The 12,709-nt window shown below is 43.1% G+C and overlaps 2 protein-coding genes across 5 annotated transcripts in view; one reads left to right on the top strand and one right to left on the bottom strand.

The window, feature by feature from the left end:
- The window catches only part of kdm6bb (lysine (K)-specific demethylase 6B, b), a 29,504-nt gene extending 21,714 nt beyond the window's left edge, over positions 1-7,790 (bottom strand). For 2 of the 4 annotated variants that reach the window (XM_084073433.1, XM_084073436.1), the window contains exons 1-4: positions 7,702-7,790; positions 4,385-4,695; positions 3,310-3,569; positions 73-184 (exon numbers count right to left, since the gene is read on the bottom strand). The gene's annotated coding sequence lies outside the window, so the exon portion shown is untranslated. Of the gene's footprint in view, positions 1-72; positions 185-1,481; positions 1,618-3,309; positions 3,570-3,819; positions 3,862-4,384; positions 4,696-7,701 lie in introns of those variants that run through there. The other 2 variants (XM_084073434.1, XM_084073435.1) reach the window with 2 other exon arrangements.
- A 2,561-nt stretch (positions 7,791-10,351) lies between these two features.
- LOC311057823 (endonuclease domain-containing 1 protein) lies at positions 10,352-12,419 on the top strand. The gene is made up of 2 exons (XM_084074921.1): positions 10,352-10,691; positions 11,105-12,419. Exons 1-2 carry the CDS (start codon positions 10,383-10,385, stop codon positions 11,711-11,713), a joined length of 918 nt encoding a protein of 305 aa, XP_083931047.1. The 5' UTR covers positions 10,352-10,382; the 3' UTR covers positions 11,714-12,419.
- The last annotated feature ends 290 nt before the right edge of the window (positions 12,420-12,709 follow it).

Below are 12,709 nucleotides of genomic sequence, written 5' to 3'. Positions count from 1 at the left end.
GAGTGGGATACGTGTGTGTGTGTGTGTGTGTGTGTGTGTGTGTGTGTGTGTGTGTGTGTGTGTGTGTGTTACCTTGCAGACAAGTGCTGAGACAATTGGGGAGATGGGCTCTCTGGTTCCAGTTGAACAAGGGTTGAACAGTCACGTACCTTTACACCACCCTCTGTCTGGAAAACATCACACACTAATGCACACGCACAACACACACACACACACACACACACACACACAGCACGCACAGCACGCACAAACACACACACACACACACACACACACACACACACACACACACACACACACACACACACACACACACACACACACACAGAGTAGAGAGTGAGGATACACCCCAGTTGCTCGACAGATGTAGGTTCATATCTCTTGTCCATGTCTCCTCTCTTGCCCCTCCCCCCAATCCCCACCAAAACTCGCCCTCCTCACGCATGCTTTCACACACATTCACATTTTCCCCTCAAAATAAAGGGAATGAAATGGTACTGTAGGAGTTAGACAAAAGGAAGAGAGAGAGAGAGAGAGAGAGAGAGACACATATAGAGAGACCCTCCCCTGGCCTTTCCCCCTTCACATAGTTGTCTATCTGCTTTTATTGACCAATTCCAACAAGTCTCCTTTTCTCTGTGGAAACCTTATATGCTAGCGTCTTCCTCGCTCTTTCAGAGTGCACGTACATGCTAGCCTCTTCCTCTCTTTCAGAGTGCACGTACGTGCTAGCCTCCTCTCTTTCAGTGTGCGCGTACATGGCTCTGTCTTTGCCTCACCCTCCCTCTTTCTCTGCACGCTGTGTCCTTGTATCCTTGGCAACCAATGATATCATTTACTCCAGAGCTGCGAGCGAGGCCTCAAACAACGAGGGGAGTGGTTGCACACGGTTGCGCGATCGCGCGCATGCGTGCGTAGCTACATCCTATCTAGTGCAACCCCTGTAAAGGTAATTTCAACAATCCTTCCACATTTTTATCCGTCTGGTCTCCCCTTCTCTTGTTCGGCGCCCCACTGTTTGAGCACGCTTTGCTCTGACTGTGTGTGTGTGTGTGTGTGTGTGTGTGTGTGTGTGTGTGTGTGTGTGTGTGTGTGTGTGTGTGAGTGAGAGTGGAGGGGGGGTTTGGAGTTGCAATGAGCAGAGCAGAATCTGCCGAGAGGCATTTCTCAGCTGTACATGACCATTGCTTGCACACACAAAGACTACATTTTCTTTCCTTCTTTTTCTCCATACATAATAGCAGTCTGACGCCTTCTGGCAGACTTTGCTTGCAGATGTGAATCACTTGTCAAGAGAAGTGAGAAAATAGCTTCAACAGATTAATGAGCAAAATCTCCACTGTTGCTTTAACTCTGATATTGTAAAAAATCTCAGTCGAATCAACACGGTGGATTTGACTGTGCAGTCTCAAAAGCTAAGAGGTTGTGTGTGTGTCAGGAAGTCTACTGTATATGTGCCAGGAAGGATAGAAATGGTATACCATAAAAGGGAGAATGGGTTGCACCAGACAGAACCCGTCTCTGGTGGCTCCCATAACAAGGCTGGCCAACACCAGGAACTGACAGGACAACAACAGATGGGAGGAGAGAGAGAGAGAGAGAGAGAGAGAGAGAGAGAGAGAGAGAGAGAGAGAGAGAGAGAGAGAGAGAGAGAGAGAGAGAGAGAGAGAGAGAGAGAGAGAGAGAGAGAGAGAGAGAGAGAGAGAGAGAGAGAGAGAGAGAGAGAGAGAGAGAGAGAGAGAGAGAGAGAGAGAGAGAGAGAGAGAGAGAGAGAGAGAGAGAGAGAGAGAGAGAGAGAGAGAGAGAGAGAGACTAGACATGCATGGACAGACAGACAGCTAGAGATGACAGACAGAGAAAAATGGACAAAGCATCTCTGAACAGTACAACCGGTAATGAACAATAGACAGACACACACCACACACACACACACACACACACACACACACACACACACACACACAGATGTTGGACATATTACGTGAGTGTAATTAATGTTGAATTACAGCAAAATGAAGTAGGAATAATTCACACGATCGCAGAGGAGGAGAAGAACATATGAGCCGGATATCAATCACATATTCTAAAAATAACTCTCCTCCCTGCAGCCCTGCTCCTTTCCGCTTCCATCCCCCTTTTCCCGTCTCATAATGGAGGCTTCTCCCTGTGTATGCTCCATAAAGCACAGTCCTCAGAGGGGGACCGGAACATACCAATGCAAGGTCAAGAAATAAAATGGGGGTGGCCTTTTCTTTTTACAGCGATACATACAGTAATACACCAACATAATTGGACCAGGTGTGCGTGTGTGCGCGCACGCGTGTGTGCGCATGTGCGTGTGGCCATGTCAGACTGCCTCAGACTGCACGTCGAATCTTAACCTGAAATGGCATGGTCGAATGCCTGCCGGGAACTAACTGTCTTCTTTTCTCCAGCCGGCTGTGGCCAATTTGCCCAGGTGTCTATGTACGTGCACATGCCGGTGGCATTATTGCACTGTATGGCTGTCATACCTGGGACGTCCTTCCCTCAAGTGTCTTTCTTACCAAAGATACAGTGAGACATTCTTTTGTACAAGGTGTACAAACTTTTTGTACACCCTGTACAGACTAGGTGTATTCATTAACACTGTAGCTTTTGAGCTCAAACACAACAAAACCCTTCACTTGCCAGTTAGCGGTCTTTTCTAAGAATGCGTGAGGTAAGAACCACGCTGATCTTGAGAAATGGTACAAGTGTGCAGCTTGGTCAGCAGCTTTCCCATATGTCATTCTATGTAACTGTGCCTACTGTCACTGGGTCACTTAGGTAGCTTCTTGGTACTCTATAACACTCTTGTTATTGCACACACGCGCACAGCACACACAGTACAGTACATTGGCAAGATTTAACACTGTTTTGCAGAGCAGTGCAAATATCAAAAGAACAGACATCTTCTTCAGCCGAGTCTAAACTGTGTATGTTGACACCTGTCAATCATGTTAAAATGACTGGTATTTACACACATATGCCTAGTGTGTGTGCTTAATGCATGCATGTAAGTGCAGCACAGTCTGCAGACATACCCTGCAGTATTTTCAGGTGAGACAGATGGCCCAGAACAATGACAGCAATGCCTTAAAACACACGCACACGCACACATGCACGCACGGACACACGCACACACACACACACACACACACACACACACATAGACACACGCACGCATAGACACACACACACACACACACACATTTCAATTCAATTAAGACTTGAAGAGATTGCCCATCAGTTCTCTATGAAGCTGCACACCTGCAGTCTTCTACTTACCTCCTGGTTCCCTTGGTTGTCTTTCGTCCACACGTCCCCTTGTCCTCCAGACTGGTCCCTTCTCCTCCCTGTCTCTCCTCTCCACCTCGTCTCACCCGATCCTTGCCTCCGTCTCCTTTCTTCCCCTCTCCCCCTCTTCCTGGTTGCTCTCCACTCTGATGCTCAGCCGCTCACGTTTAGACCGATCCATGTGCAGAGAGGTGGGTGGGGCGTCACACTGCCACTCACATTGCACCGGCCAATAGGGGAAGAGGGTCTCTCTTAGTTAGGACAGAGGAGGAGGAGAATAATGGCAAAGGGTATATGGCAGAGTTTGTCTTTCTCTCTAGTGCTGTCTGTGTGTGTGTGTGTGTGTGTGTCTGTGTCTGTGTCTGTGTGTGTGTGTGTGTGTGTGTGTGTGTGTGTGTGTGTGTGTGTGTGTGTGTGTGTGTGTGTGTGTGTGTGTGTGTGTGTGTGTGTGTGTGTGGGAATGAGGCCAATACAATACTGTAGTAAATATTGAAACTTCACCTTAGCGGATGAGTCATGCTTAATGTGAAACATTTGCTTGTTCTGCATCGGGGAAAAAGAGAAACATGTCTGTTTGTCTGTTTTTATAATATTAGGTTAAATGTGTTTGTTAGGAGAGAGAGACAAAACAAAGAAAATCTGGATTACATCTTTGTTTGAGTCTGCCTTTTGTCCAGAATGTCACCTCCCTCCTTGTCAGTGCCTGGTTGTGCTCCACAGCCACAGGCATTTTATCGTAAAGCGTAACATTGTTGAGCATGAAGCAGACAACAGCAGGACCATTTGACACACAATGATAAGCTGAGACATGTGGTTTCTCTAGGCACTGAATGGTGTGCAGAACCCAAGGTGAAATCATTGGGTTTAATGTTTAATTCTCTAACCACCCCCCAAACAAACAAACACACACACACACACACACACACACACACACACACACACACACACACACACACACACACACACACACACACACACACACACACACACAATAAAACCTGCAAATAATCAGAATCTTCCACTCTACATAAACACCCCATATAGTATCCTCTAGCTAAATAATCACCTTTCAGTCTTGTTGATGTGGTGATTGGGAAGTGTTGTAAGTAGAGGACATGGCTTTGTGACAGACAGGCTGTATGACTGGGCCCTCAGACCACCCACTGTCAGGTGACGAGATATCCAGGGGAGGCGGGGCTACAGCATGTCAATGGGTTTATGAGGGAGGGTCTTTGCCTTTGTAACTCGCAATGCGTGCCCACCATTCTCCCTCCCCCAGTTTCACCTCATCCACCATCACCAACCAATAAACAACAATGTTAATAGCCCAAATGCAGCATCACAGGGGAAGAGTGAGAAAGAGGGCATGGTGCAAACCTACAGGAGTCAATGAGAGTGGGAGAGGACCAGAGCATTAGTCTGCTTGTAGTGTCTGGAATCTGACTTTGCTTAGCAACAGCCCCTATTAAGCCCAAACCCCATTGGCCACTGCATAGCCCCATGTGGCTGCATGGACCAATCCGCAGACTTTGGTGCAGAAGTAGATTTGAGTGGATACAGCTTCATGTCTCGAGCTTGAATTCTTTGATAAATCATGCCCCCTTGTGGTTGGTTTAAGGATTGGTGCAGAATTTCCCTATTTCCAAGCTTGCATCCAACAATAGTAGGTTAATTTGTGATAGGTTACTGCTAGTAATTTAAGTGAAGACATGTCAAACGGTGGCCTCAGAGCAAGATGAAGATGAAAATGTCGACTTGCTCTGAAAAAGAAAGAAAAAGGTCGACTGAGTCCTGTCTTGCTCGTTTATTTTGGAGTGTCGCTTTCTTGCACTTTAATCGTTGTCGATTCTTTTAAACTATATGTTTTGTTAGCTGAGCACCCACAGCCAAGGAAGTGCACTTGCTCCAGCTTTAGATACCCTGCTCTCAAGTGTCATGCTTGATATCCATGATAAATCATTTTTGCCAAGGCCAAATACAGTTAAAGTCCCTGGACTTTGACAGTTGTTTAAAAGGACACCAAAACTTGTGCAAAACATACAGTTATAGTGGTCATGGGGGGGTCTGGCTGGCATAGAGGTAAAAGCACCCACCACAGAGGCATTAGTTTTTAGTTGAGGCAGTGTTGCCTCAGGCTTCGCTGGGCACACCAACAAAAACAAGTGTCAGTGTTTATGGGTGGGATGCTGGCAGGGGACTGTGTCCTTTTTGCTGCTCTAGCGACTCTTTCTGGTTACCTGTTCAGCAGGTGTGGGATAGATAGTGTGAAACGGTCTCCCGGGCTAATTCCTCACTGTCAGGTGAAAAGAAGCAGCTTTTGACCTCATGTGTATCGTAGCCTAGGAGGCATGTGGTAGAGCAGTGGTTCCTAATTGTTGTGATACACCACTCACTGTACTTTTTACATTTTTTATTTCTACTTGTTTATATCAGAGGTTCTCAACCTTTTCAGGCCGTGCCCCCCCCAAAATAATCATATCTGAACTGGGGACCCCCCACCCTCACGAGTACTTGGAATTGTAGGAATTACATTTAGTTTGACTCGGTTCCACAGATAAATATTGTGAAAATAGCCGATCTACAAGCTCACTACGCCTGGTGTTCAAGGCGTTGCGAGCTTGTAGATCGGCTATTTTCAATTGTTTTGGCCAATTAAATGTTTTACCAGTTTTAGTACAGTATAGTTTGCTGATTACTTTTGATGCTGTAATGGTTTTTCTTCTTTTTTTTAGGTATTAAAACTCCTTAAATTGTCACTTCACTGTCATCTGGGGACCCCCCTAAAATCATGTGTCCCGACCCCCAGAGAAGGGGAACCACTGGTTTATATGATGTTTTTTCATAGTACTAGTGTATATTTGTCTGTCATTAAATGTTTCGATGAATTGAGTACAAAACACCCCAATGGAAAAAAGCCATAGTGCTTTCTTGGGCTTAAAACCCTCTTAACAGACCTTGTATTGAATTGTACTTTCCTGTGCTTGTCTTTGCAAACTGTTAATAAAGTATTCAATCAACCAAATCAATACAAATTCAGGTGTGCTGGGTGAGGCACACTGGTGTGCGCGAGACAAGCCCTGGTGAGCCATGGTAGGTCACAGTCACATTATTATTGCAATATATACAACTGTACAGAAAGTTATGAATTATATTTTAATTTACTATATCACCCATTTACCATTTTCATCGATATAACTTTCCCCACAATAACAGAAAACAGAAAAGGTAGTAGCATAGAGCCCTGAGGGACTCCGCTCAACCATATGGGGTTTAAACAATGGCTGAAGTTGTGAATAGATAATGCCAGTGAATGACATAAAATTACACTGGTACGCTCAACCATATGGGGTTTAAACAGCCAGTCTCCCTGGCTGTGGATAAATATGAAACAAACACAAACACCACACCCATAACACTGTCTAACAAACTATGACATAGGCGTTGTTAAAAATATATAATAAATGTGGTAGGAAACTACTTATTATTGTATACAGGCAAAACTAAAATGCTGTGGAGCTCAGCTGATCACAAAGTTCACATCCCATATCTAGCCTAATTAAATCTTTGTCATTTTCAAAAGGTCAAGCCAAAAACCCTTCTGTGACTTATTAACCACATGGTTCTGTAAAGCCAACACTGACTCACTTGTTCAGGTAAGTTTGGTAGCATTTTTGTGATATTAAAGAAAATGTGAACAAATGCAACATCAAAACATAAAGCCACTAATGGTAAAAGTGTTCATGTACGAATAATGGCTGAAGTTGTGAATAGACAATGCCAGTGAATGACATAAAATTACACTGGTACGCTCAACCATATGGGGTTTACAGTCTTTCTGGCTGTGGATAAATATGAAACTGACACAAACACCACACCCATAACACTGTCTAACAAACTATGACATAGGCGTTGTTAAAAAATAGAATAAATGTGGTAGGAAACTACTTATTATTGTACACAGGAAAAACTAAAATGCAATGGAGCTCAGCTGATCACACAGTTCCCATCCCATATCTAGCCTAATGAAATCGTTAATCCACTGTAATGATTAATTAATCATAACATACGTCTGTCATGGTTAATTATTAGCTGTAGTATACAACCCTCGTAGACGTATACGAGGGTTGTATACTACAGCGAGTTAATTATAATTAACCATAACAGGCGTATGTTATGTTATAATATGGTAGAATTAACGCTGTATAGGCCCTACATGTAGGTAAATAAAAACGAAACTAGTGGCTAAAGTTAGCATGTTTTTTTTTACAGCCCAGAGCCAAAACATTACAACGCAGTAGCTCTGGTACCAGAGCTAACAACGCAGTATGCTGACTAAAACACGTTTAGTAAATAAATTGTTGCATTAAAAGCACCATGTTTTACCTCTTCTGCAGTGAGGTGGCACTTCGGGAACGCCCCTTCTATGGAAACTCGCCTCTTCATACATGTTTTCCATCCATGGGACAGACATGTACTAAAGAAGCCTACACTGCCCCCATGCGCCCAATATAGATACTACTACTACAGACTACAATCATGCAAGTGGAACTCAGCTCTTTCATGTCATCCAGGTTGCGCCTATATACACCCTAATGTTTAACTTCACAAACACTATGCCTAACCCTAACCTTAACCCTAACCTCACAGAAATTATGCCTAACCTCAAAACCACGTCGACCTGGGCGAAACACCGGGAAAAGAGAGTCTCCCGTATGCAAGTCTCATGTGTCTCAAACTGTGTGAATAGTATGGGTCAGTGTGGTTCCCAAACACTGGGTCGGACACATTTGTGGGTCACAGACACATTTTTATGTGTCGCGACTCACAACATATCCCTTTATTTTTTATTTCCTACATTTTTAATTACTATTATTTCAAAACAAATTTCAAAACAAAAAAATCCCCCAAAATGTAAAGAAAATAATTCATGAATTAAAAACTTCATTTAACGATTTCAAAAGAAAAATCATTGAATCATTGAAAAACATAAGAAATACTATGAATTCAAAAACAAATGTTTAAGAAGTAGTGAAAATCGTCAATCTACAAGCTCACAACGTGATCGCATCGCGACGCGTTGTGAGCTTGTAGATCTGCTATTTCCACTAGCTTGGGTCATTCTCTTTTGGGTCTCAAGATAAAAGGTTTGGGAACTAGTGGTATAGGTTACCACAGTAGCTTTCTTTCTAGACCTCTCATCTCTTCAATGAAAATCCAGTTTTTGCATTCTTAAAAAAAAGGTGAAAAAAGAAAGAATGAAATGTACTGCTGGGATTCACATTGCACATCTCATTGAAATGCTCTCCATTTCCTCTTTGCATGGAAAGACCTTGTCACAGAAAAAGAAGAGAAAAAGGCTATTGCCTTTGCTTATACCAATACAGTCAGGCATACATGCACAACATTCCTGTAACACACACATGCACATGTAGCCTTTGCCTCAACACCTAACATGATTTAAATGGCATGCTTTATCTTATAGAACCTTTAATCATACCATACTGAATAGCACACTATAGTAGAACACTAAACCAGATCCGCTACTGTGGGCCTATTGTTTTACACTGAGACAGATAAAACAAGCAGTTTTGCATTTCACCATGAGGTCAGCAGCGTACTTTTATGGAAGTGCGATTGGACCGTTTCACAATTCACAGAGAAGTTTATCAGTGGTTTGAGGTGTAATTTAAGAATTGACTGATAACAATACAGGAAAGGGCTGATGGCTGCTGCGTGTTCCTTCCTTCTGTGATGTTTGGTGACAACACGCCATGGTCTGCAGTGTTCCATGAGAGGACGAGGCGGAACACAGAAAAGTGAGGGTTAGCAGCCAAAGAACATTGTCTGCAATAACACAGGAAGTTGATATGCCTATTTCATTCCAGGAATGAGGAGTGTGCAAGAGGGCCACATAGCTGAGATGATTGTGCAGGGGAAGTCGTTCTATCTTCTGGCATTGGGGAAATAAAATACAAAACAGCAATTTAATTGTGTTATGATAAACATAAGTTAAGAATTACATATTGAATCCCTATAGAGCAGTTTAAGGTTTAATGTGTATTGTGTGTTCATCGATCAGTTGAGAGTTGTGGTGGACATCATCACTTTACCAGTGACCCTCCAGTTTCTCTTACACTTTGAAGTGACTGAAATAGTGACATGTGGTAAGTGTTGAGGGCCTTGAACATAATGGCCAAATTGGCGCCCCTAAAAAGCTATGAGCCTCAAAGCTGTGGTTGTTTAATTCTAGGATAGTTTATACATTATATTATACACAGTACAGTATATTATCATTTATGTATGTTTAAAGTTACTTAAAATAATCCAACTAGAACTTTACACTAAAAGCCTAATGTGATCATACTGTATACTGTAACATAGATACCCTGCATACAAACATTTTAGGGACATCACTTTCTTTGTCGATTTTAAAGTGCAGACTGATTTGAAAGGTCAAGCCAAAAACCCTTCTGTGACCTTCTGTAACCACACGGTTATGTTAGTTAAGCCAACACTGACTCACTTGTTCAGGTAAGTTTGGTAGCATTTAAGTGACATGAAAATGTGAACAAATGCAACATCAAAACATAAAGCCACTAATGGGAAAATTGTTCATGTACGAATAATGGCTGAAGTTGTGAATAGACAATGCCAGTGAATGACATAAAATTACTCTGGTATGGTCTTTTAAACAATAATGTCAAAGCAAACTACTTCATTACTTTCTCTAGAAGATAAACACTAATAATATTCTCTATCCTCTCTTCTTATAGTATTTAAATGCTATATGTTACTCTATTTGTTAATGTGTTATGTATATATTTCTTAAATAATGTTTTTAATTTCTTTACTTTTTCAATCAGACTGGACACCGACAGTAGTAATATGTAGGCTAAGCTCAACCCACACCCACGTGGGTTAGGTCGGTGGCCTGTCTTTGGGCCATGTTTTAAATGTTTTGCATATCAGATGTGTTACATTTAAATTCTAACTGGACATGTTCTCCCTCACTGTTCTTTTGCAGGAGACAGTAGTAGGACGAGGTTACAACAAGGTGTACCACCATGCATGTTTCAGGCCACGACTGGGTCGTGTTCACTCTCGCTCTGCTGCACTTTGTGCTCCATACTTCCTCTACAGTCGTTCGGGATTTCAACCATGTAGAGAGATGCAAGGACTCCCTGTACATGGGGACACCACCACGGGGGATCATCGAAACCAGGCTGAAAAAGATCTGCCAACGTTATGCAGACAAACCACGTTACGTGACCCTGTATGACCCTCTCAAACGCATACCGGTTTACTCAGCGTATACCTTCAAGAAGACGGAGGCAGACAGACGAGTGGACTACCCCTGGATGTATGAGCCACAGGTCAGACACTATTATTTTTTATGTATTTTGATGTATCTAATTATATCCTTAAAAGTTCATGTGAAACTACAACATAAATCCTAAGTGTTCATTTTACACTGAGAATACACGTACACGTGTAATCAAATGGATCCATGTGAGTTAAATGAACACAAAGGATTTTACATTGTATATCTTTAAGCAACAATTTTGTTGTAGTGTAGATTATTGTGTGTGTAGATTTAGAATGGCATTTAGAAGTGGGTCCTGCGCCCCATCATTATTTATTAGTAAGGTAATAGCACATTTCTAACTGCTCATGAAGAAGGTGAAAGCTCAGAAGATTCATGGGCAGTTTTGGCTTCACTGTCAACTATGACCTGCATATTCCTGTATCTTTTGCAAAAACTAAAAGTGTTCTTGTATTTCCTCAGTTGGCAGAAATTGACGGGAATGGAAACATGCTCCCCTTCCCCACTGGCTACCTGCACATGAAGTTTGAGGACAGCCAGGCAGTTCTTGATGACTATTCTGATGTGGTTATATATGAGAGGGGTCACCTGAACCCAGATCAGCACCAATCGGACCCTTATGACCGTGCTGCTACCTACACCCTCACCAATGTTGTCCCAGAGGTCCGGGAGTTCAACATCGGGCCTTGGCGTGAGTACGAGGAGCACATGCGCGTCCGTCTCAACAACTTCTGCCGTGGCACTGCGTACATTGTCACGGGAGTCACCACCACTGGCAACATGATCCGCCGGAACAACCAAGACCGCGTGGCCATCCCAGAAGACATATGGTCAGCTTACTGCTGCACCGAATATGACCGCAACGCACCGCATGACGTTCGCATCCGCTTCCCCTCCCACGCCGCCTTGGCCAAAAACGCCAAGGAGAGCAACAAAGTTCATGAGATGACGGTCCAAGAGCTGGAGATGATTCTGAAGAGCCGGATGGATGTGGATCAGAGCCTTCAGATCTTCTATGACAACTGTATTTCTCCCTCACCCCTTCCTCTTTACCTCTTTCACACCATCTGAGAGCTCACCCATTCTGTGTTCACATTTCATTCTGCTTGCTTTAATGTTAGTTCATTTTTTCAGTTATACCAGTGGTTCTCAAAGTGGAAGCCAGGGACCCTCAGGGTTCCTTGAAGGGGGTCCAAATGGATCCTTACAGGTCTGTAACTCTGTCAGTGCAACCAAATGGATTTGTGTCCATTTGGTTATATTTGTACACTCTGAGAGTTATTGGGATCCTTGAAATTAAAAGGTTATAGTGTAGGCCAGTGAGGTCCTGAAACAACATATATATTTTGTTGTTGTCATTGTGTAGCGGTAGACTATAGTACTTCCTGTAGCTGACCCGGGTTCGAATCCGACCTGAGGTGCTTTGGAGCATGTCATCCCGTGTCTCGCCTTTCCTGTCTCTCTCGCTCTATATATATCACTATCAAGAATTAAGCAGAAATTCACCATGTATTCCTTAAATAAAATATTTGTTTGTGTTCCTTAATATACTATGCACTCAACTGTGATCTTCATAACGGATTTACAAAATGTGTTCTCAAAGTAATATTTTTTTCCTTCTGTTTGCAGAGGTGTAGAACAATACTTTGTGCTGTTCGCTCATTTCATCATTAGACAGATATGTGAGCAAACATAGCAGCCATAAGCAAATACAGTATAGTACTCCTTTGAGATGAGGTCCTGCACTATCATTTATCTACACTTTATTTAAATAAAGTTTTGGTTGCAGTAGGCCACATCTCTCTCTCTCTCTCTCTCATACGGTATGTATGTATATGCACGCACACGCACGCACGCGCACACGGCACACGCGCACGCACACGCACACGCACACGCACACGCACACGCACACACACACACACACACACACACACACACACACACACTTTACACATTTATTTAGTTTGGTTGCTGCAAATATCAATGCCAGTGCAATCAGGGCCCCATATGGATTACTTTCTACAGCAGGAGGACAGCGTTCTCTAGTTAATCTTCATGCTTTGGGAT

Source organism: Gymnoscopelus microlampas (assembly GCF_963454915.1).
Source record: "Gymnoscopelus microlampas genome assembly, chromosome: 12".
Taxonomy (NCBI): domain Eukaryota; kingdom Metazoa; phylum Chordata; class Actinopteri; order Myctophiformes; family Myctophidae; genus Gymnoscopelus; species Gymnoscopelus microlampas.
Note: the sequence above shows the minus strand (reverse complement) of the source record. Positions and strands in the feature narration are given on the sequence as shown.